Source organism: Hippopotamus amphibius, chromosome X, assembly GCF_030028045.1.
Source record: "Hippopotamus amphibius kiboko isolate mHipAmp2 chromosome X, mHipAmp2.hap2, whole genome shotgun sequence".
Lineage (NCBI taxonomy): Eukaryota > Metazoa > Chordata > Mammalia > Artiodactyla > Hippopotamidae > Hippopotamus > Hippopotamus amphibius.
The window spans coordinates 40,819,731-40,841,659 of NC_080203.1; the positions used below are offsets into that span (position 1 = coordinate 40,819,731).

Here is a 21,929-nt window from a genome sequence, read left to right on the forward strand (position 1 = left end):
AGAGAATAAATTGTGCTAAAGCACTGAATCCTAGGTATTAGAAGACCTAGGATCTATTTTTGGCTCTACTACTTACATCTACGGGATTCTGGACAATTCAATTTCTCTGAGCTTGTTTTCTCACCCCCATAATGGGAATAGTGTTGTCTGCCCTAACCTCCTTCAGAATTGTTTTAAAGATCAAATTCATTTTTAAAATGTTGACCTGATATCTGCCATGTAAAAGATGCTACAGGAACACAAAGATTAGCTAGACCCAAACTCTGCCTTCAAGGAGCTTACAATGAAAGTATGTTACATGATACAAATGGTGGCATATCATATAAATATATAATATTATTATTACTACGTAGTAATAAAACATTTAAAGCATTTGACAATATGAAATTCAGGAGGTCAAAAATCAGCTTCTGTTTGTTTAAATGGTTTCTAAATCACATGCAGCAAACTGACTCAAGACTACACTTTGAGCAGAGTCTGGCAACACAATTAGCTAGATAAATTAGAATTCCTACCAAAGGTAATTCAGAGTTTGAGTCAAGATATTTTATATATGTGTTTGATGTAGAAGGACTAACACAAGAACTCTTAGAAAACTGTCATTGAAATATACGATATTTCAGTCTGAGCAGGTAACAAGGAAAAGTTCAGATCATATCATAGCAAAACTTCTAAGACTTTAATTTCTAAAAGATAACATTTTAATGAGCTATATGCCAAGTCAGTTTTGTACATGAGGCTCTCAACTCATTACTTCTCAAATGACCTAACAAAATTTAACTGAAAAACAAAATAAAACAAAAAATCTAAAGTCTTGTACATAATAACTAAAGATAAGCTGATGAACTGATTGGTAAATTTTAAATCCAGTTTCCAGTTAAGGTTGTAGTCTTCAACTGTTGCAAAGAAGAGAGAACACTGCAGATACCAGGTTCCAGTAACTATATAATTTAGAGTACATCTGGTAAATAAGTTGTCAAATCGGTTTTAAAGTAATGTGGCTACTTTCCTTTTTCTTCTTTGAATATATTCTAGTGCCTCAGAAGAAAACAATCTCCTAGCTGACAGTAAAGTCTGGAAGTGATCAAGGCAGCAGATTTCTATGTAAGTCAGACAGGGGAGGACTCAAAATTACTTCAAAGAATACCCCAGTCTTCTCTTTATCTTGGCAATAGTTAAATAGCATGCATTTGTCTTAATCTTTTTGATGACATCTATTTAGGAAAAACACAAGAAGCAGTTAGTAGGGGTTGATGGAGCTTTTGAGTTAACAGAAAACAAGAAAGCAAAGGCAAGGCCCAGTCTGCTATAGATAAGAGTCTCCTAAAATGGCAGAAGCAGCTTTGCTCCATCACTTATCATATTTACAACTAGAATAAGAGGCCAGATCATAAGCATCAAGCTATACAACTGCCTTTGTGGAAAGATGATACGTGTTACTAGTAGAACAGACACTTAACTGAGGACCGAAGAGCCCCAAGTCAGATTCCCAGCTATGCCAGTAAGTAACAATATGACCTTGAGCAAGCTTATTCTTTGGGCCTTAGTTTTCCCTTCTGTGACTAAACTTTAGACAGGTTCCTCTAAGGCCTCTTCTCAACTAGGCCTCACCCCTTGGGCCCTGACCTTGGTCTGTTGAGTCTAGTTTTAGCAAGAATCCTGCCAGGTCAGTTTAGGGAGAGTCCCCCCACCCCTGATATCTGATCAAGTTCCTCATTCCTCATCCTTGATGTCTAAGTCCTTGGACTGCCTTTAGCAAGAACTCTAATAAGCCAGTTTAGCAAGGACCTGCTGACCCTTGATGTCTCCTTTTAGTAATTTTTCATTCACTGACTCCTTCACTCTGGTAGTTGACTATAAACCCCCGTTTGACCTTGTTGTATTCAGAGCTGAGTTCAGTCTCTCTCTCTCCTATTGCAATAGTCTCTCCCCTAATGCAACAGTCTCGAATAAAATCTGTCTTGCTATCATCAAGTGTCTAGTGAATACCTCTTTGATAAATGTAAAAATTAGGTCCTTCTAGATCGATACTCTATGGCTATATGAAATAATGGGTTTGTAGGGGAGTAATAAACCAGGGAATCAATTCAGATAGAGATAGATGTCTTCCTAAAAAGAACTGTGAAAAATTATGAATTTTAGAATCATAAGAAGTGAAAATTTCCTGCCATTCCCAATAGCCAGAACTCAGGATTATACTTTTTCCCCTTTTGGTTCCTCCTTAGAAATTTGAAAAGGGCTATTTATCTTGAATAATAATAAACATATTCAGATATTTATGGTTCTTTTTACTCCTGATTAGGTGAACATCTTTTAATATGAATCAGCAGTTTTCTAATGGGCAGATCTTGGTAACTGTTCTTGGGTGTGTACTATTTATATGTATAGGATGAAAACATGATTAAGAGGTTTCTAATCTGTGCTGGTTGCACTGAATTTTTCTTTACTCTGTGCCTATTAGTCCATTTAGATAGCAGTAGAATTTAGAATTTTGTGACAAACCAAAAATATGGGATGGTTTGAAAAATTACAAGAGGTATGACTTGTCAAGAATTGCATATTTACAGGATCTGATAATACATATTACTGTTGAAAAAAGAATGTCTTTTTGAAGAATAGTTCAATTTCATTTACATTAACAGATACAAGGCAAAAATAGGAAATACACTTTAAAGGTAAATGTAAAATAGTATACAATATATTTTGGAGTACTATAAATTTTCAACTAAAAGACACAAATATATGAATTTTAAAATGATAAATCAGTTTTCTTAATTAGGTAATTTTGAGTTATTCCAATAGACGGAAAAACTGGACTCTACAAGTTCCTGACAACTTTCAGAGACAGACCAACATATAAGAACAGAATTGGCATATATGCTCTTAAAATATATTCAAACACTTGAAAACATTAGGTACAGGTGTATATATACCTATATACACACATATACATACACTATATATGTGTATATAAGTAATATACACATACATATAAATATATATACAAATATAAGAAAAGTTTCATACTTCATGCAGATACTACTTTGGAGTTAAGGAGCTAACCTGTAGGACCTGGATAGGGATCAAAGTTCACCAAGGCCCAATGTCATCATTAACAAAAAGGAAAAATATCAAAATTGTTAGAAATATCAAGAAACTAAAGCATGACACTTCTTTCAAGTTAAACTTTAATTCAATAAAAGATTACTTTGCAAGTTCATACTCATGCATCTGTATATAAACCAAATTATCACCACTTCATATCAACACTAAAATAAAAACAGCACATGTGACATATTTTGAAAGGTGAAAAATCACTTTCATAATAATCATTACTATGAGTGAAGACAACAGCAATCAATTCTAAGAGCAACTGGGTTTAAAATTCCATTTTAATTTGTAGTTTATGAACAAATTGAGAAGTCACAAATACTCATCAGATGTGTGTTCTTCTTCTGACTACTTTTGTTATTACTTCTTTTAGAAACAGCAATTTTTAAAGAATCTTTGTGACTGATGTCTTTATGTTGACATATTTCAAAGTAATGTTCAACATTGAGCTCCATTACTGGTAAGAATAAATAGCCACAGTGCTGGTTAAGATACAAAAAAATGATAATAGTTTGGTTTATCTGAATTATTGCATGCATAACCAAGCAAGATATTTGTGTTAATTCTTTACATTACATGCAAGAGAACTGACATGGCTGAGGAGATTTTCACTGGTTTTCTTCAATAGTAAATCAAAGTAAAACTTTAAATAACACTCTCTATAAACAGTCAAGTCAGATCAGATAAAATCTAGTTTTGAAAAATATTTCCTGAACAAAGTATGTGATCCCATTTAATTCATGCTTTTAGAGAGTATCTTATTAAAATTGACTGCAATCACTTCAGAGTTTATGGAGATTTTCACTTTTAAATACCATTAAAAAATGAGTCAGAGACCTTCAAAATATGAAAAGGCAGCTGTTTTGTTTCTTTAATCTTACATTTCTCTTATTTTTCAAAAATCAATGAGGGCCAACTTAACAATAATTAGAAATACAAAAATTGAATATTAAGTCTCAAGAATGTATTAATAATCTATCTCCAGTGATTGGGCTCAGCGACATTAATTCAGGATGAAAATGAGCATTTCCAAACTTAGTAAAATGAAGTGACACAGCACAAACACAAAATGAAAAGTGAACATTGGATGCAAAACTGAGATTACTAGAGCAGTTAACACAAGACAAATGAGGTATAGACATGAAGCTGGTATGAAGAGATCACTATTCAATTTAATCATGCTGTGATGTTGAAGATACATTTGATTGCCTAGCTCCTAGAGAAGATAAAATTTTTTTATTGTGCTTGGTGACATTTGCTGATCATATGACAGAACCATAGCAACACTTTTGGTATGGACCACAAGCATCTATTGGGTGATTACTAAAATGATTTCTGTGATGACATGCTGAGAAGTTCACATTAAAAATGCAGATGGCATTTTGCTGCCAGGTTATCAGTATAGCTTTATGTTTAATAAAAACACTAATAAATCCACTATTTCCTTTTTTCCTGCAAGTTGGTTTGTTTTAGTTCAACTTTAAGTAAATGATGAAACGCATTAACTGAAAAGAATTATTAGATGCCATGGAAATGGATGCAGCTACGAATAAAACATGCTATTTCTTATTAAGAAGTTCTTTGGATTATAGATTCTAAAGTCCTAAAGACTGAATAACCTGCCAGCAAAATGAAATAAATGGACTAATAAATAGACCATTCCCCTACCACTCATGTACATACCTGGTCTCCCAGGAGGACCTTGGGGCCCAGGGCTGCCTTTAGGGCCTTCCAGAGCTGGACCTGGAGAACCAGGAGGGCCTGGGGGACCCTGCAGACCAGGGAAACCAGGAAAGCCTGGTTCACCCTTTGGACCTGGAAGGCCAGGGTTTCCTGGAATGCCAGGCAATCCTCCATCACCCTTCTGACCTATGAAAGCAAAGTCATGTTAGAGAACATATTAAATGATATTGAATATCAAGCTTGCCTGTAAGCCTAAAGCTACTCCCACTTAGTAGAACAAGTAATGCAATTTACTAAGGTCATTTCTACCTCCTACCAAATCCCCAACCCATCCAGAAAACCCATTCTTCCTATAAATACATTTATCTGTTATCAGAAGTGTTTGTTAGAGTATGTATAGAAATAGAGAAACAATAATAACTTGCATCCTAAAAGATATCCTTTGTATTAGGACATAGAGCAATGACCACATGACCAGTAGTTATGAGAAAAAAGGAGAAAAAAATAGAGAAGTATAAAATATCTGCAAGAATAGGTTAGAGGACTTCCCTGGTGGCACAGTGGTTAAGAATCTGCCTGCCAATGCAGGGGACACGGGTTCAATCCCTGGTCCGGGAAGATCCCACATGCTGCGGAGCAACTATGTCCGTGTGCCCCAACTACTAAGCCCTTGTGCCTAAAGCCCATGATCCACAACAAGAGAAGCCACCGCAATGAGAAGCCCGAGCACCGCAATGAGGAGTAGCCCTCGCTAGCAGCAACTAGAGGAAGCCCGCACGCAGCAACAAAAGACCCAATGCAGCCAAAAATAAATAAATAAATAAATAAATATAATTTAAAAAAAAAACTTAGCGAAATCTACCTCTTCCTACAATTTTGCTTTCCTTCTTTATCATTTACTCAACATTTATTTATGAAGTTAATGAACAGATATCTATATGTAAATTTTCTTAATGGTGCATTTTTTATAGTACAACTTTTTATACTAAGTTGCTAATTAAGAAATGCTTTAAGATGTAACTCTAGCTTTGAGCTGTCTGGGGTTGTATGTGGAGATTAAAAAATAAGTGTACCGGAGAATATTATATTTTACAGACTGATTTAGCATGCTTCATTAAAGTTTACCAGAAAGTCCTGGAAGTCCAGGGGGTCCTGGGATTCCAAAGCCTGGTTGACCTATTGGAGCATAAACCAAAAATTCTCAAATAAATAATAATAACTGAAACAAGGACAAATTATTTTTGGATCATTTAGGTTTTTAGTATGTGCTGTAATATGTATTATATGAAACATGGAGAAGACTTATTTCCAACATGGAACTACAATTCTAACATGAGAAAATTATATAAACTTATTTTCTATTTGTGGTGAGTGTTAAATATATCTTTAAATACTCGTATCGTATGAAGATATGTGTGTATATATATATATGGAATAGAGATTGCATAGTGAAAGGAGGTCATCCAGAGTAGTTAAAAAAACCTAGGTAACTTCTTGACATGAAAAATTGAGCAAGAAAGGATAAGGAGTTTTTCATAGGGGAAGGCAACTTGATCAATAAATGTGAGATAATAGTCTCAGGATGGAGTAGAAGAAGGTAATTAGGAAGGGAAAAGTATGTGGTAGCTTAGAGGGTAAGAAAGAAGATATAATTTCACAATGGGTAAAAAAGGGCAAAAGTTAAAACAGACAAAGAAGAAATTAGAAAATTAAGGACAATAAAAAAATATAGCACCTGGTTCACCCTTCTGTCCAGCTGGTCCAGGAATACCATCTTGACCTGGTTTGCCTTTTTCACCTGGAGGCCCTGGAGGCCCAGGACGACCTCCACCACCTGAAGAACAGAGTACAGCAGGTTACACCTACCTTCCCAATTCCCTTTTCCTTCCATATTCCCAGTTCTTTCCATTTTAGTTTCAAATAGTTCTACCCAAAAGACACAAAGTGTCTCTGGGACACTCCTTCGAATCATGAAATCTTGTGGAAAAGAAATAAAGGACAATGAGATTAAGGAACTGCTTTATCATTCACTCAGTATTCAAAATCTTTCACTTTCTCATTTTAATCTACCTTTAGAATATACAAGAAAGCAAGGTGTGTGTGTTCGGGGTTGGGGGGGGGGCAGAAGCAGGGTGAATTATGGGCCTCGTATGGGGCCAAAATAAGTGATTTGCTTTAGAATTCAGTAAACAAAGAAAACTACACCTTGCCATTCTAAAATAATCAGAGATTCTATCTACTATTATAGGATATTTGAAATAACTCTCCGTGGAAAAAATGAGCCCCAAAACTAAGGTCCCATAATAATAATCTTAAGCAACTTTTATTAAGAATTGTTCACTTCGTACCTAACAGGTAGTACTAAGTGAATGATCACCATGTTACTTTGTCTTGAAAATGTTCACAGCTCCCAAAAATGATGTGACTTTCCGAAAATGAATAAAGCCTCAGTTTTACAGAACAGCAAACCCTTATTTTTCATTCTTACCTACAGGGCCAGGTTCTCCTGGAAGGCCAGGGTTCCCAGGAGGACCATTAATACCTTTTGGTCCAGGAAGGCCTGGGGTTCCTAGAGGAAAAAGCTCAACTTAATGATAAAAGAAAAACTGCACTGCTTTGAGAGCTATAATTCAAATTTACAATTTAGAGCGTTAGCACAGAAACAGTGAAGAATAGAAAGAAAACCCAAAAAGATGCTGATGTTTGCTTGATGATTTAAGAATAATTTTAAGTTTTAAACTGATTTATCCAGAGGCTGACATAATTATACATTCATAATAAAAACAATTACCACCATATTATACTGGTAGAATTAATTGGTAGGATTCCATTGTATGGATATACCAAATTTTTGAAAATCCACTCATTTACTGTTGGACATTTCGGTTGATGTCAGGTTTTAGCTATCATGAATATCTATTTTATTTATGGAAACCTGGTCTACTTAGCTATCATGAGTAATGATGCTATGAATATCTCTGCACTGGTATTTTTGTAGACATAAGTCAATTTATCTTGGCTAAATACTTAGAAGTGAAACTGCTGAGTCAGAGAACAGGTATATGCTGTGATTTATAAACAAACAAACTACAATATTTGGGAACTCCAGGTGCTCCAGATGCTTGTACAACATATGGTGATACCAGTTGTTTTAAAAACACGTTCTAGTAGAAATGTGCTACTTCATTGTGTTTTTAATTTGCATTTCTCTGACGGTTAATGATATCGACCACTTTTGCATGTGTTTATTGAACATCTGTGTATCTTCTTTTGTGAAACATATGTTCCAAGTTTTTCCCATTTAAAAAAATGGATTGCATATCTTGTTATTATTGAGTTGTAGAAGTTCTTTATATATCCCAGATATCAGTCATTTATGAGATATATGTTTTGCAAGTATTTTCTCCTAGTCTGTAGTTTCCCTATTCATTTTCTTAATGTTGTCTTTTGATGAGCAGAAGAGGAAAAGAACTCAGTTTCTTTAAAATAAAAAAAAATAGTGTGGAGCAACTGGACATCTGCATGAAAAAAATGAAACTTGACCCCTAATCACACCATAATACTATTTTTATTTGAGATAGATCATAAACCTAAATATAAAACCTTAAACATTGGAAGTTGCAGAAAAAATTAGAACATTTCCATACATCTGAGCAGGCAAATATTTTTTGAATAGGACACAAAAAGCACTATGAAAGAAGAGTAAGAAATTGCACTTTATTAACATTATATGACAGCATTAAGAGAGTGAAACAAATTTGAGACAGAAAGAATCTATCTGTAATAAATGTATCTGACAAAGGACTTGTATCCAGAATATATAAAGAACTGCTTTGAATCGATAAGAAAAAAGACAAACAACTCATTAAATAAGAGCAAAATGGAACAGGCACTTCATAAAGATGCTACCCAAATGGCCAATAAGTATATGAAAAGGTGTTTAATGTGGCCATTCATTAGGAAAATGTAAATTAAAACTTCATTGAGATACCTCTATATACCCATCAGAATTGCTAAAATTAAAAAGACTAACAATATTGGGTGAGGTGAGGATACAGGCAACTGGACATTTCACAACACAAAATACTAACCACTGTATGATCATGACAAGCCACCAGGAGCCATCCACGGACATTCAGGCATCGCAGGTGGGACCGTAATGTGTAAAACCACTTTGGAAAACTGGCACCATCTACTAAAGTTAAATGTACACCTACCCTATGATTCATCAGTTCTATCACTAAGTTTTTGTGTAAGAGAAATGAGTACTTATGTCACCCAAAAGACATGTCAAAGAATATTAATAGCATTTTTTTTTCTTAATAGTCCCAAACTGGAAACAACCGAAAGGTCCATCAAGAAGAGAATGGGTAATTGATTACAGTTTATTTCTTCAACGGAATATTATGGAGCAATGATAAAAAAAAAACTGCTGACAGGCAACAAGATAAATAAATCTAACATACATGATGATGACTGAAAGAAGCTAGACACAAAGATATATACTGTATGATTCCACTTATGTGAATTTCAAAAACAGGTAAAATTAACTGATAGTGATAGAAGTTATAGTAGTAGTTACCTGCGGGGGGGGGGGGTCACTGTGAAGGGGCATAGGTAAACTTCATGGGGTAAGGGAACTGTTTTATATCTTGATATTTGTGGTGGGTACGTGGATATATATATAGTTATATATAGTTACAGTTATAGTTATATATATATAGTTAAAAACTCATCTATTGTCTTGTACATTTTACTGTATGTATGCTATACTTTAATAACAAAGGTTAAGGAAAAGATAACCAAAGGCCCACTCTATTCATGCCACTGCGCAATCCAAAAAACAAACAAAAAATAAATAAATACAAGCATAAACAGAGAAGGTACTGTAACAATCGAGTTTAGACCACCTACTTGACTACAGTGCTAAGTACCTTTGCTTGCATGACTCAGTGCTTATCATTTGAATGAACTGTATAAATGTTCTACCAACAGCTACCCACTGCGTGCCTGAGTACAACATTCTAAGGGAATCAGCAGAAGGTTAGGGCTTGACAGCGTACGTTATCACCTACAAAAATAGTAAGGCCTCTTAACTGACTTGTGGCTAGCAGTCAAAGACTCAAAAATGCTCCACCGAATGGTCTCTCTGCCCACAGGATATTGTCTTGCTGTGTTGGTAAGGCCCATTTTCATTTTATATAGAAAGAAATCTGGGCAAAAAAAAAAGTTTGAGATTGCTTTGCTGGTCAGTATCTGATTGAGAAATAGAACAGAAGTCTGTCAAATAAGAAGTTGCTTTGTGACATGGGTTAGAGTAGATAAGGAGAAAAGGAAGCATTTAAGAAAATTAATATTACCAGGGAATCCAGGAAGGCCTGGTTGTCCTTTTGTTCCAGGGGTCCCTGGTAATCCAGGCAAACCAGTATCTCCCGTAGCACCTTTGATACCAGGGTTCCCTGGGTATCCAGGCAGACCAGGTTCACCCTAAAAACATGAATAAAAAGATAATACTGAAGTCTCTACATGACTTAGACTGTATAACAACATAAAATTATTCACAGAGCTTTTACTGTATGTCAGGCACTCTACTAAGTGCTTTACATAAATTGTTTCATTTAATCATCACAACGGCCCTTTGGGTTAGCCTTTATCATCTCCATTTATAAATAAGAAAACTGAATCTTGAAGGACGCAAGTGCCTAAAGTCTCTGGTAAGTAGCAGAACTGAGATTTGACCCAAGGTCTGTCAGATTCCAGAGCTCATGCTATTCCCATGATACATAGATGCATTACTTTCATTAATCCTAACAACTCTATAAGAAAGATACTATTATTATTCCCATTTGATGGTGATGCAGCTAATAAGTGGTGGAATCTAAATTTGATTTCAGAACCTGTGATTATCGTTCCTAGCGTGCTACAATGAAATTCACTTCTTACAATAAACGTCAAACAATAATTACAGTAGGTTCTATTGTAAAAGGGAAATTTCATCTTAACATGAAGAAGTCTATCAGTTTCTCAATGGACATCTTAAATCTGATTTCCTCTATGAAGACTTCCAGGACAGAGCGTCTACCCTAAAAATTTAGGGTAGGTTCTTATTCCATTGTGTTTATAATGGTTTCACATATGTGTGTCCTGACTCTTCAACTACAATGAAAACTTCTTTGGGGTCAGAGATAACTCATATGTAACTACTTTTGCTCAAAGGACTTTTGCACTGTTTTCTTCTAGTAAAGCCTTAGAATAATTCATACCCATTTTCACAATCAAAGCAAGTTTTTCCCAACAACAATGAACATATATGTCATAACACTAAATCTACCACAGTGTTCACTGCTCTGCTTATGAGGACCGTGACCTGTCCAACAAAGTGTTCAACATCACCTGCTGAATACTTCCTTTTTCATTTAGTGCTTATGCCTGTCTAGGTGAATAAGATCATCTGTTTGTGACTCAAGTGTTTCTGCACTATGGTAAAAGCTTTTTAAACTAATAACTTCTCTCCCTACACCCCTTTCTTAAAAAACAATTAACAATCTTGGGCTTGGAATATGTGTATTTTTGTCCAAACCCTTATAAATCAAACATCTAGCACATTTTTACACACAGACTAGGTATACAATCAAAATATTGGATTGAACTGGTTCCATCTTAGTTATTTACACAGAAAAGCATTGAATAAACTATAATAATTCTTCTTGTTATTCATGAACCAATGACATTTATATATCAAAATTTAAAAAAAGAAGAAAATTCCATTATTCTGCTAATGGTAAACATGAAATGCAGTAGACAAACTTCTGATTATTTATAATGAAGTATGTTAAAATCTACAAACAACCCTAAATTGTAATTACGACCAGTACTTGTTCCCTGATACAGTTCCTCTTACCACCCTATGGCCCGATTCCTTCAAACCAAGTAAACTGTAAAAAAGAAAGTAAATATTTCACTAGGACTTCTGAAAAGTACTACAATTTGCTAGTTTCATCTAAGTTTTTATTATTCATACACTTGCAGAAAAAATAATGAGCTTCAAAAGAGATAAGCAAGGGACTTCCCTCGTGGCACAGTGGTTAAAAATCCACCTGCCAGTGCAAGGAACACGGGTTCAAACCCTGGTCGGGGAAGATCCCACATGCCATGGAGCTACTAAGCACACGCACCTCAACTACTGAGCCTGAGCTCTAGAGCCCACGAGCCCCAAGTAGTGAAGCCCAGGCACCTAGAGTCTGTGCTCCGCATCAAGAGAAGCCACCGCACTGAGAAGCCCACACACAGCAACGAAGAGTAACCCCACTTGCCGCAACTAGAGAAAGCCTGCACGGAGCAATGAAGACCCGACGCAGCCAATATAAATAAATAAATAAATAAATAAATAAATAAATAAATAAATAAATAAATAAAATTTATATTTAAAAAAGAGATAAGAAGATATGAAAAAGAAGAGAGTACTCAGAAAATCAACAATCTGGCCACTTAAACCACAAATATCTGTATTTATTCTAATTTCAAGCCTTGATATAATTCTTTTTCTAATTTAGATATAACTGACATATATTAGTTTCAGGTATACAACATAACGATTTGATATTAGTATATATTATGAAACGATCACCATAGTAAGTCTAGTTAATACTCATCACCATACACAGTTACAAAAATTTTGTTCTTGTGATGAAAAGTGATGAAAATTTTAAGCAATTTTCAATACACAATAAATATTATTAACTATAGTCACCAAGCAGTATAGTACATCCTCATGACTTACTTATTTTATTGCTAGAAGTTTATACTTTTTAACCCCCTTCATCTATTTCACCCACCCCCACCCTCCCCTGCCTCTGGCAACCACCAACATATTTGCTGTATCCATGAGCTTGGTTTTTGTTTTGATTTTGTTTAGTTTTTAGATTCCACATACAAATGACATCATATGGTATTTGTTATTCTCTGACTTATTTCACTTAGCATAATACCCTTCAGGTCCATGAATGTTATCACAAATGGCAAGATTTCATTCCTTTTTATACACCACTTCTTTATTCATTCATTCATCAGTGGACCTTTAGGTTGCTTCCATAGCTTGGCTACTGTAAATAATGCTGCAATGAACATAGGGGTGCATATATCTTTTCCAGCTGGTGTTTTCGTTTCTTTGGATAAATACCCAGAAAGGGAACTGCTGGATCATACAATACTTCTATTTTTAATTTTTTGAGGCACCTGGATACTGTTTTCCATAGTGGCTGAACCAATTTACAGTCCCACCAACAGTGCACTAGGGTTCCTTTTGTCCACATCTTTGCCAACACTTGTTATTTTTTGTTTTTTTTTGATAATAGCCATTCAAAAAGGTGTAAGGTGATATCTCATTATGAGTTTGATTTGCATTTTCCTGATGATTAGTGATACTGAGAACCTTTTCATGTACCTGTTGGCCATATGTATGTCTTCTTTGGAAAAATGTCTATTCAGGTTCTCTGCTCATTTCTTAATTAGATTGTTTTTTTGTTATTGAGTTATACAAGTTCTTTATATATTTTAGATATTAACCCCTAATCAGATATATAATTTGCAAATATTTTCTCCCATTTAGTAGGTTGCCTTTTCATTTTGTTGGTTTCCTTTCCTGTGCAGAAGTATTTTGATGTAGTCCCACTAGTTTATTTTTTGTTTGTTTTTGTTGCCTTTGCTTTGGTGTTCAGTTCAAAAACTTATTGCCAAGACCAATGTTGAGTTTACCACTTGTGTTTTCTTTTAGAAGTTTTACGGTCTCAGGTCTTATGTTCATATCTTTGATCCACTTTGAGCTGATTTTAGTGTATGGTATAAGATAGTGGTCCAATTTCATTTTTTTTTTTTTTTGCATATGGCTGTCCAATTTTCCCAACACCATTTATTGAAGAGACTGTCCCTTCCCCATTGTATAGTCTTGGCTTCTTTGTTATACATTAACTGACTATACATGCTTAGGTTTATTTCTGGGATCTCTATTCTGTTCTATTGATCTATGTGTCTGTTTTTGTGTGACTACCATACTGTTTTTTAACTCTGACAACATTCTCTCCCTCTTACTCTCCCAAAGGAAGAGAAGAACAAGCATCAATGGCTAGTGGCAGCTGCAAAAGCAACACCAAGAGCCAACTTCACACTCAGGAGAGAACGCTGTGCCTCCTCCTTGTGGCTTTGGGTGCTCTACACATTCAGAGAAACTTCTCTAGTAACAAACTATAGAAATGATCCCTGAAAGTATAGTCTTCAAACTGTTTTGATTACTAGAGCATTGAAATATAGCTTGAAATCAGGGAGTGTGATGCCTCCAGCTTTGCCCTTTTTTCTGTTGCTTTGGCTACTTGGGGTCTTTTATGATTCCATACAAATTTTAAGATTGTTCTATTTTGTGAAAAATGACATTGGAATTTTATAGGGATTGCATTGAATCTGTAGATTGCTTTGGTAGTATGGACATTTAAAAAATATTAATTCTTCCAATCCATGAGCATGGAATATCTTTCCTTTTATTTGTGTCTTCTTCAATTTCTTTCATCAATGTCTTGCAGTTTTCAGTGTACAGTTCCCTTGGTTAAATTTATTCCTAGATATTTTACTCTTTTTGATGCAATTGTAAATGGAATGGTTTTCTTAATTTTTCTTTCTGCTAGCTTGTTATTGGCATATAGAAATACAACAGATTTTTTTAATATTGACTTGGTATCCTGCAAATTGACTGAATTTGTTTATTAGTTTTAACAGTTTCTTGGTGTGGTCTTTAGGGTTTTTAAAATATATAATATCATGTCATTTGCAAATAATAACAGTTTTACTTCTTCCCTTCTGATTTGATTGCTTCTTCTTTCTTTTCCTTGCCTAACTGCTCTGGCTAGGACTTCCAGTGCTATGTTGAATAAAAGTGGCGAGGGTGGGCAACCTTGCTCGTTCTTAATCTTAGAAGAAAAGCTTTCAACTTTTCACCACTGAGTATGATGTCAGCTGTGGGCTTATCATGTATTGCCTTTATTATGCTGAGGTATTTTCCCTCTATGCCCACTTTGTTTAGGGTTTTTTCATATGTAGTTGAATTTTGTCAAATGCTTGTCTGCATCTATTGTGATGATTATATGATTTTGTTTTGTTTTAAGAACTTTTATTGAGATACAGTTAACAGACAATAAACAGCATATATTTAGAGTGTACAATTTGGTATCCCAATCTCCCAATTCAATCCCCCCCAACCCTCCCCACTTTCCCCACTTGGTGTCCATGTGTTTGTTCTCTACACCTGTGTCTCTATTTCTGCCTTGCATTTCTTCTTTCATAGTTGTTAGCATTTGCCTTATATACTGAGGTGTTCCTATATAGGGTGCATATGTATTTATAATTGTTATCTCTTCTTCTTGGGTGGATCCCTTGATCTTTATGTAATGTCCTTTCTTGTCTCTTGTAACATTTCTTAAAGTCTATTTTATCTGATGTTGCTATTCCAGCTTTCTTTTGATTTCCATTTGCATGGAATATCTTTTTCCATCCCCTCACTTTCAGTCTGTATGGGTCCCTAGGTCTGAAGTGGGTCTCTTGGAGACAGCATATATATGGGTCTTGTTTTTGTATCCATTCAGCCAGTCTGTGTCTTTTGGTTGGTGCATTTAGTCCATTTACATTCAAGGTAATTATCGAGATGTATGTTCCTATTACCATTTTCTTAATTGCTTTGTTTTTGTTTCTGTAGGTCCTTTTCTTCTCTTATGTTTCCCGCTTAGAGAAGTCCCTTTAGCGTTTGTTGTAGGGCTGGTTTGGTGGGGCTGAATTCTCTTAGCTGTTGCTTGTCTGGAAAGCTTTTGATTTCTCCATCAAATCTGGATGAGATCCTTGCTGGGTAGAGTATTCTTGGTTGTAGGTTCGTCCCTTTCATCACTTTAAATATATAATGCCACTCCCTTCGGGCTTGCAGAGTTTCTGCGGAGAAATCAGCTGCTACCCTCATGGGAGTTCCCTTGCATGTTATTTGTCGTTTTTCCCTTGTTGCTTTTAATAACTTTTCTCTGTCTTTAATTTTTGTCAATTTGACTCCTATATGTCTTGGCGTGTTTCTCCTTGGGTTTATCCTGCCTGGGACTCTCTGCACTTCCTGGACTTGGGTAGCTATTTCCTTTCCCATGTTAGAGAAGTTTTCAACTAGAATCTCTCCCAAGATTTTCTCGGGTCCTTTCTCTCTCGTCTCCTTCTGGGACCCCTACAATGCGAATGTTGGTGCATTTAACATTGTCCCAGAGGTCTCTTAGGCTGTCTTCAGTTCTTTTCATTCTTTTTTCTTTATTCTTTTCTGCATCAGTGATGATCACCATTCTGTCTTCCAGGTCACTTATTCGCCCTTCTGCCTCAGTTAATCTGCTATTGGTTCCTTCTAGTGTATTTTTCATTTCAGTTATGGTGTTGCATATCTCTGTTTGTTTGCTCTTTAATTCTTCTAGGTCTTTGGTAAACTTTTTGATCTTTGCATCCAGTCTTTTTTCAAAGTCCTGGATCATCCTCACTAACATTATTCTGAATTCTTTTTCTGGAAGGGTGCCTATCTCATCTTCATTTAGTCGTTTTTCTGGGGTTTTATCCTGTCCCTTCATCTGGTACAAAGTCCTCTGCTTTTTCATTCTCTCTGTCTTTCTGTGGCTGTGGTTTTCAGTTCCACAAGACGAAATACTGCTGGTACTGCTTGATACTGCTGTCTGCCCTCTTGTGGAGGAAGCTATCTAGGAGGCTCTTGCATGCTTCCTGATAGGAGGGACTGATGGTGGGTAGGGCTGGGTGGTTGGAGCTCAGTAAGACTTTAATCTTTTTGTCTGCTATTGGGTGGGGCTGTGTTCACACCTTGTTTGTTGTTTGGCCTGAGGCTACCTAGCACTGGAGCTTCCAGGCTCTTTGGTGGGGCTAATGGCAGACTCTGGGAGGGCTCACACCAATGAGCACTTCCCAGAACCCCTGCCCCCAGTGCCCCTGTCTCCTCCGTGAGCCACAGCTGCCCCCCACCTCTGCAGGCAACCCCCCAACACCAGCAGGTAGGTCTGGTTCAGTCTCCTATGGGGTCACTGCTCCTTCCCCCTGGGTCCTGGTGAGCACATTTTTTTGTATGCCCTCCAAGAGTGCAGTCTCTGTTTCCCCCAGTCCTGTGGAGGTCCTGCAATCAAATCCCGCTGGCTTTCAGAGTCTGATTCTCTGGGGATTTCTCCTCCTGTTGCTAGACTCCCAGGTTGGGAAGCCTGATGCAGGGCTCTGAACCCTCACTTTAGTGGATGGACTTCTGCAGTATAACTGTTCTCCAGTTTGTGAGTCACCCACCCAGCATTTATGGGATTTGATTTTAACGCGATTGCGCCCCTCCTACCGTTTCATTGTGGCTTCTCCTTTGTCTCTGGATGTGGAGTGTCTTTTTTGGTGAGTTCCAGTTTCTTTCTGTTGATGATTGTTCAGCAGTTACTTGTAATTCCGTGCTCTTGCAAGAGGGAGTGAGCCGATCATATGATTTTTATCCTTCACTTTGTTTGACTTGCAGATGTTGAGCCATCCTTGCACCTCTAGAATAAATTCCCCTAGATCATGGTGTATGATGCTTTTAATATATTGGAGTTTGGTTTGCTAATATTTTATTGAGGATTTTTTTCATCTTATGTTTATCAGTAATATTGGCTGTAATTTTCTCTTCTTGTGGCATCCTCGTCTGGTTTTGGTATCAGGGTAATGGTCACCTCATAAAATGAATTTGGAAGCATTCCTTTCTCTTCAATTTTTTTGGAAGAGCTTGAGAAAGATTGGTATTAATTCTTTAAATGTTTGGTAGAACTCACCAATGATGCTGTCTGGTTCTAGACTTTTATTTGTTGGGAGATCGGATATAACTGAAAATGGAATATATCATCCCTAATGAGCCAAATTTAACATTGTGAAACTACCTAACAAATACAGTAACACTGTAAGGCTAGAATGCTTTTTCAACAAGCTTGAAACTACAACTGCTTCCAAGGTCACTGTGTTGTATAACAGGCAGTCCATGGAGAAATAGGAGTCAAGTTGATATCTTTTTTGCTGTTAAAATGCAAATTGGTTATCTAAGAGTATTTGGAAAATAGTCATTCTCTATATCTCTTAATAATAGAATCTCACTTCTATTCCATGCTATAACCTAAGACCCAGAATAAAATATCAGGCTGACCTCGATATACAGAATGGAAGACATCAAAGTTGGTGAAAAAGCTGACACTGTTTGTTATTGTGTTCCACTATAAAACTGAAGAAGCACTGCCAGTAGAAAAAAAAAAAAAAACAGGACAGTGAGTTGAAAATATCTGGTGAGAAAGGGTAGAAACCATACCCTGATTTATGGCAAGAAGAGTATTGCAATTTGTAGTCCAATCAGTTGCAAGCTGTGGTTCCCACATAATTATTACATTTTTTAACAGTTCAATTTATATTTGGAGATTAAAGACACCATGAACCAAGTCATACATAGGTTCTTCTTTAGTTAGTAAACACTAATGATAGAAATTTAAAGAGTGGATGCAGAGATACTCTTATTTAACATTTTGCTAAGTGATATAGGAAACAGAGTATAAAATAAGATCTTCAAGTTTGCATGCTACTTACCTCTCCCAGGTGCTGACATTTTAAGCTAACAGGGACAAATTGATAAATAATGGCTCAAAGCTGCCTGAGCAGACCAAAACATGGTATATGGGATTCAATGAGTATGTGTAAGGTGATGAACTTGGAGGAAAATAATATGAACTAAGTTTATAAGATAATGGGCCCTGTGGTATCCTTTACCACTCAAAGAAGCTACTATCCTTAGTAATTATGGGTCTATTCAGAAAATCTATTTACTATGATTCAGTCTTGGTAAATTTTGTGTTTTTAGGAATTTGTCCATTTCAAAGTTATCCAATTTGTTGTTGTACACTTGTTCATAATACTCTCATAATACTTTTTACTTCTATAAAGTTGGTGGTGATGCACCCTCTTTCATTTCTAATTTTAGCAATTTGAGTCTTCTCTCTTTTTCTCTTAAGCCAACCTAGCTAAAGGTTTTTCAATTCTGTTCATCTTTTCAAAAGAACCAACTCTTGGTTTTACTGATTTTCTCTATTGTTTTTAATCTCTGCTGTATTTATTGCTGCTTTAATCTTTATTATTTCCTTCCTTCTGCCAGCTTTGGGTTGAGTTTCTTCTTCTTTTTCTAGTTCCTAAAGGGGTGAAGCTAAATTGTTGATTTAGGATCTTTCTCCTTCAGTGCAAGTGTTTACACTATAAATTTCCCTCTTAGCATTGCTTTTGCTGGATCCTATAAGTTTTGGTATGCTGTGTTTTCTTTTCTGCTTGCATCAAGATATTTTCTAATTTCCCTTGTGTCCTCATCTTTGTCCCACTGGTTGTTAAGAGTATATTCTTTAATTTCTACACATTTGTGAATTTTCCAGTTTTCCTTTTGATGTTTACATTCTATTGTAATTGAAAAAGATACTTTGTATGGTTCCAATCTTTTAAAATTTATTAACACTTATTTTGTGGTCTAACATATGCCTTATTCTGAAGAATGTTTCTTGTGCACTTGAAAAAATGTATACTCTGCTGTTCTGGGATGGAATGTTCTGTATAGGTCTGTGAGGTCCAATTGACTTTTGCCTACTTAAAAATTGGTCTATTTGCTTTCTTATTGAATTATAAGAGTTTTTTTTTATGTATTCTGGATACAAATCTCTTACCTGATATATATTTGCAAATATTTCTCCCTTTCTGTGGGCTGTCTTTTCACTTTCTTGATACTACCATTTGTAGCACAAAATTTTAATGTGGTTCAACTTATTTATTTTTTCTTTGCTTGCTTGTGTTTTTGGTGTCATATCTAAGAAATAATTACTCTAATCCAAGGTCATGAAGATATATCATGTTTTCTTCTAAGATTTTCTGCTTGTCAATTTCAGCAAAGAAGCTATCTGGGATTATGACAGGGATTGCTCTGAGTCTGTAGAATGATTAGATTTTAAGAAGGATTAATGGAGGTTAGAAACATTATGCCACATTAAAAGAATACAGTCATTAAGTTTAAGAGTTATAGAAACCTTAGATACTATCTAGTTCAGCTCTCACATCTCACATCTCTATATTATGTATAGAGTGCTTTATGATCTACAAAGTGTTTTTTTTAAATCTAATTGAAGCCTCACAATAACTGTGCAATAGGCTATATAATTCTTATCTCTATTTTACTGACAAAGTAATGAAGATACAAGAGAATTAAGTGACTTACAAGGTCATGTAGGCAGACTCAGGACTCAAATTTCTGCCTATTGATTCCCCATCCAGGGTTTTCAGTGAACTACATTAATTATGCTTTTTGACTAACAAGGACACTCTCTCATAAATTGTGTCATTTGTAAAACAAACTACCATCTGACCTTTTACCACTATCCTTACTTCTTAAAAACTCACTAATTATAGAATTTTTCTCATGCTTGACATCCCCCAATCACACTATCATGTTTCCTAAAACTCTTATTCTACTCTTTTTTTATAATATAGGCAGGCAGTGCTCATTTTGCATAAGAGTATGTGACTATACAGTACTGGGCATATACCCAGAGAAAACCATCATCCAAAAAGAAACACGTACCACAATGTTCATTGCAGCACTATTTACAATAGCCAGGACATGGAAGCAACCTAAATGCCCATCAACAGATGAATGGATAAAGAAGATGTGGCATATATATACAATGGACTATTACTCAGCCATAAAAAGGAATGAAACTGAGATATTTATAGGGAGGTGGATGGACCTAGAGTCTGTCATACAGAGCGAAGTAAGCCAGAAAGAGAAAAGCAAATATCGTATGCTAACTCATATATATGGAATCTAAAAAAATGGTACTGATGAACCCAGTTACAGGGCAAGAATAAAGAAGCAGACGTAGAGAACGGACTTGAGGACACGGGGTGGGGGTGGGGGGGGGAAGGGGAAGCTGGGACGAAGTGAGAAAGTAGCATTGACATATATACACTACCAAATGTAAAATAGACAGCTAGTGGGAAGCTGCTGCATAACACAGGGAGATAAACTCGATGATGGGTGATGCCTTAGAGGGCCAGGATAGGGAGGGTAGGAGGGAGTTATGGGAGGGAGGGGATATGGGGACATATGCATAAATACAGCTGATTCACCTTGGTGTACCTCAAAAACTGACACAACGGTGTAAAGCAATTATATTCCAATAAAGAGCTTTAAAAAAAAAAGAGTATGGGACTATAAAAATGAAAATATAAGATGAAACCATATAAAGAGATTTTAAAAATCAGTGGGAAAATATGATCATTCCATGACCTTTAAAAGTTTTTCTCTCAAAACAATGAAATCCCTCTTCATGTCAGTTATACATGTATAGAAAGTCAAGTTCATAGGTTGATCACTTCACCTTCACCAGCTTTCTTGGCAGCATATCTCAAGTCTCTCAAATGACGGCAGTGTCAACATTCCTTTGGCTGGCTATTTCATCTCTACATTAGACTTAAATTTCATTTCCAGTGTTAGCACCTTTCTTTCTTTCTTTTTTTTTTTAACTGCACTTTCATTATTGTTGGTCAATTTTCTGATTATCCATTTTTGTTAAATTTCAATTTGGTTTATCAATGAGAGACAGAGGAAATACATCTACATGCTTTGCTGTCAATGCATGATGGGAACAATAGATTCACAGTGACTAATCACTGAGAGAATTTGAAAGAAGTGAAATGATTGCTCACTGATCATGGTGAACGGTAGTTATTTACATAGTGCTTTAGGATTGAAGAGCTAATATATCATGGTAACTTAAATTTGAGCTACATTGTTGTGGACTGATGTTATTTAACTAAACTGTGGTGACAAATGTGTGCATATCAGAACTGTACAAAACAAGGACTGCCTGTGCTTATTAGAACTGAGAGGTAAAATCTTATTTTGTAAATGTGTCATCATTTTAAGATAAAATAATACTATAAGAAGAAACAACAGGATACTTCATATACATGATTCCCTGGCTTTATCAGCTCTGCAAGTATCCAAATTTAGTGTAGAATTTGCTTATTGAACTATACTTGTAGGC

General features: G+C 35.7%; 1 protein-coding gene and 1 non-coding gene across 4 annotated transcripts in view; both read right to left on the bottom strand.

The window, feature by feature from the left end:
• The window catches only part of COL4A5 (collagen type IV alpha 5 chain), a 214,511-nt gene that overhangs the window by 20,352 nt on the left and 172,230 nt on the right, over nucleotides 1-21,929 (bottom strand). For all 3 annotated transcript variants that reach the window (XR_009050252.1, XM_057717836.1, XM_057717835.1), the window contains 5 exons: nucleotides 10,155-10,281; nucleotides 7,283-7,363; nucleotides 6,530-6,628; nucleotides 5,920-5,970; nucleotides 4,795-4,980 (listed from right to left, as the gene is read on the bottom strand). Coding sequence is in view for 2 of the 3 variants with exons in the window: in XM_057717836.1 (XP_057573819.1) it covers nucleotides 4,795-4,980; nucleotides 5,920-5,970; nucleotides 6,530-6,628; nucleotides 7,283-7,363; nucleotides 10,155-10,281 (544 nt within the window). In the remaining variant the exon portion in view is untranslated. The remainder of the gene's footprint in view (nucleotides 1-4,794; nucleotides 4,981-5,919; nucleotides 5,971-6,529; nucleotides 6,629-7,282; nucleotides 7,364-10,154; nucleotides 10,282-21,929) is intronic.
• On the bottom strand, nucleotides 13,855-14,065 carry LOC130842809 (small nucleolar RNA U3). Its single transcript, XR_009050583.1, has one exon. It is a non-coding gene; the product is annotated as a small nucleolar RNA U3 (small nucleolar RNA).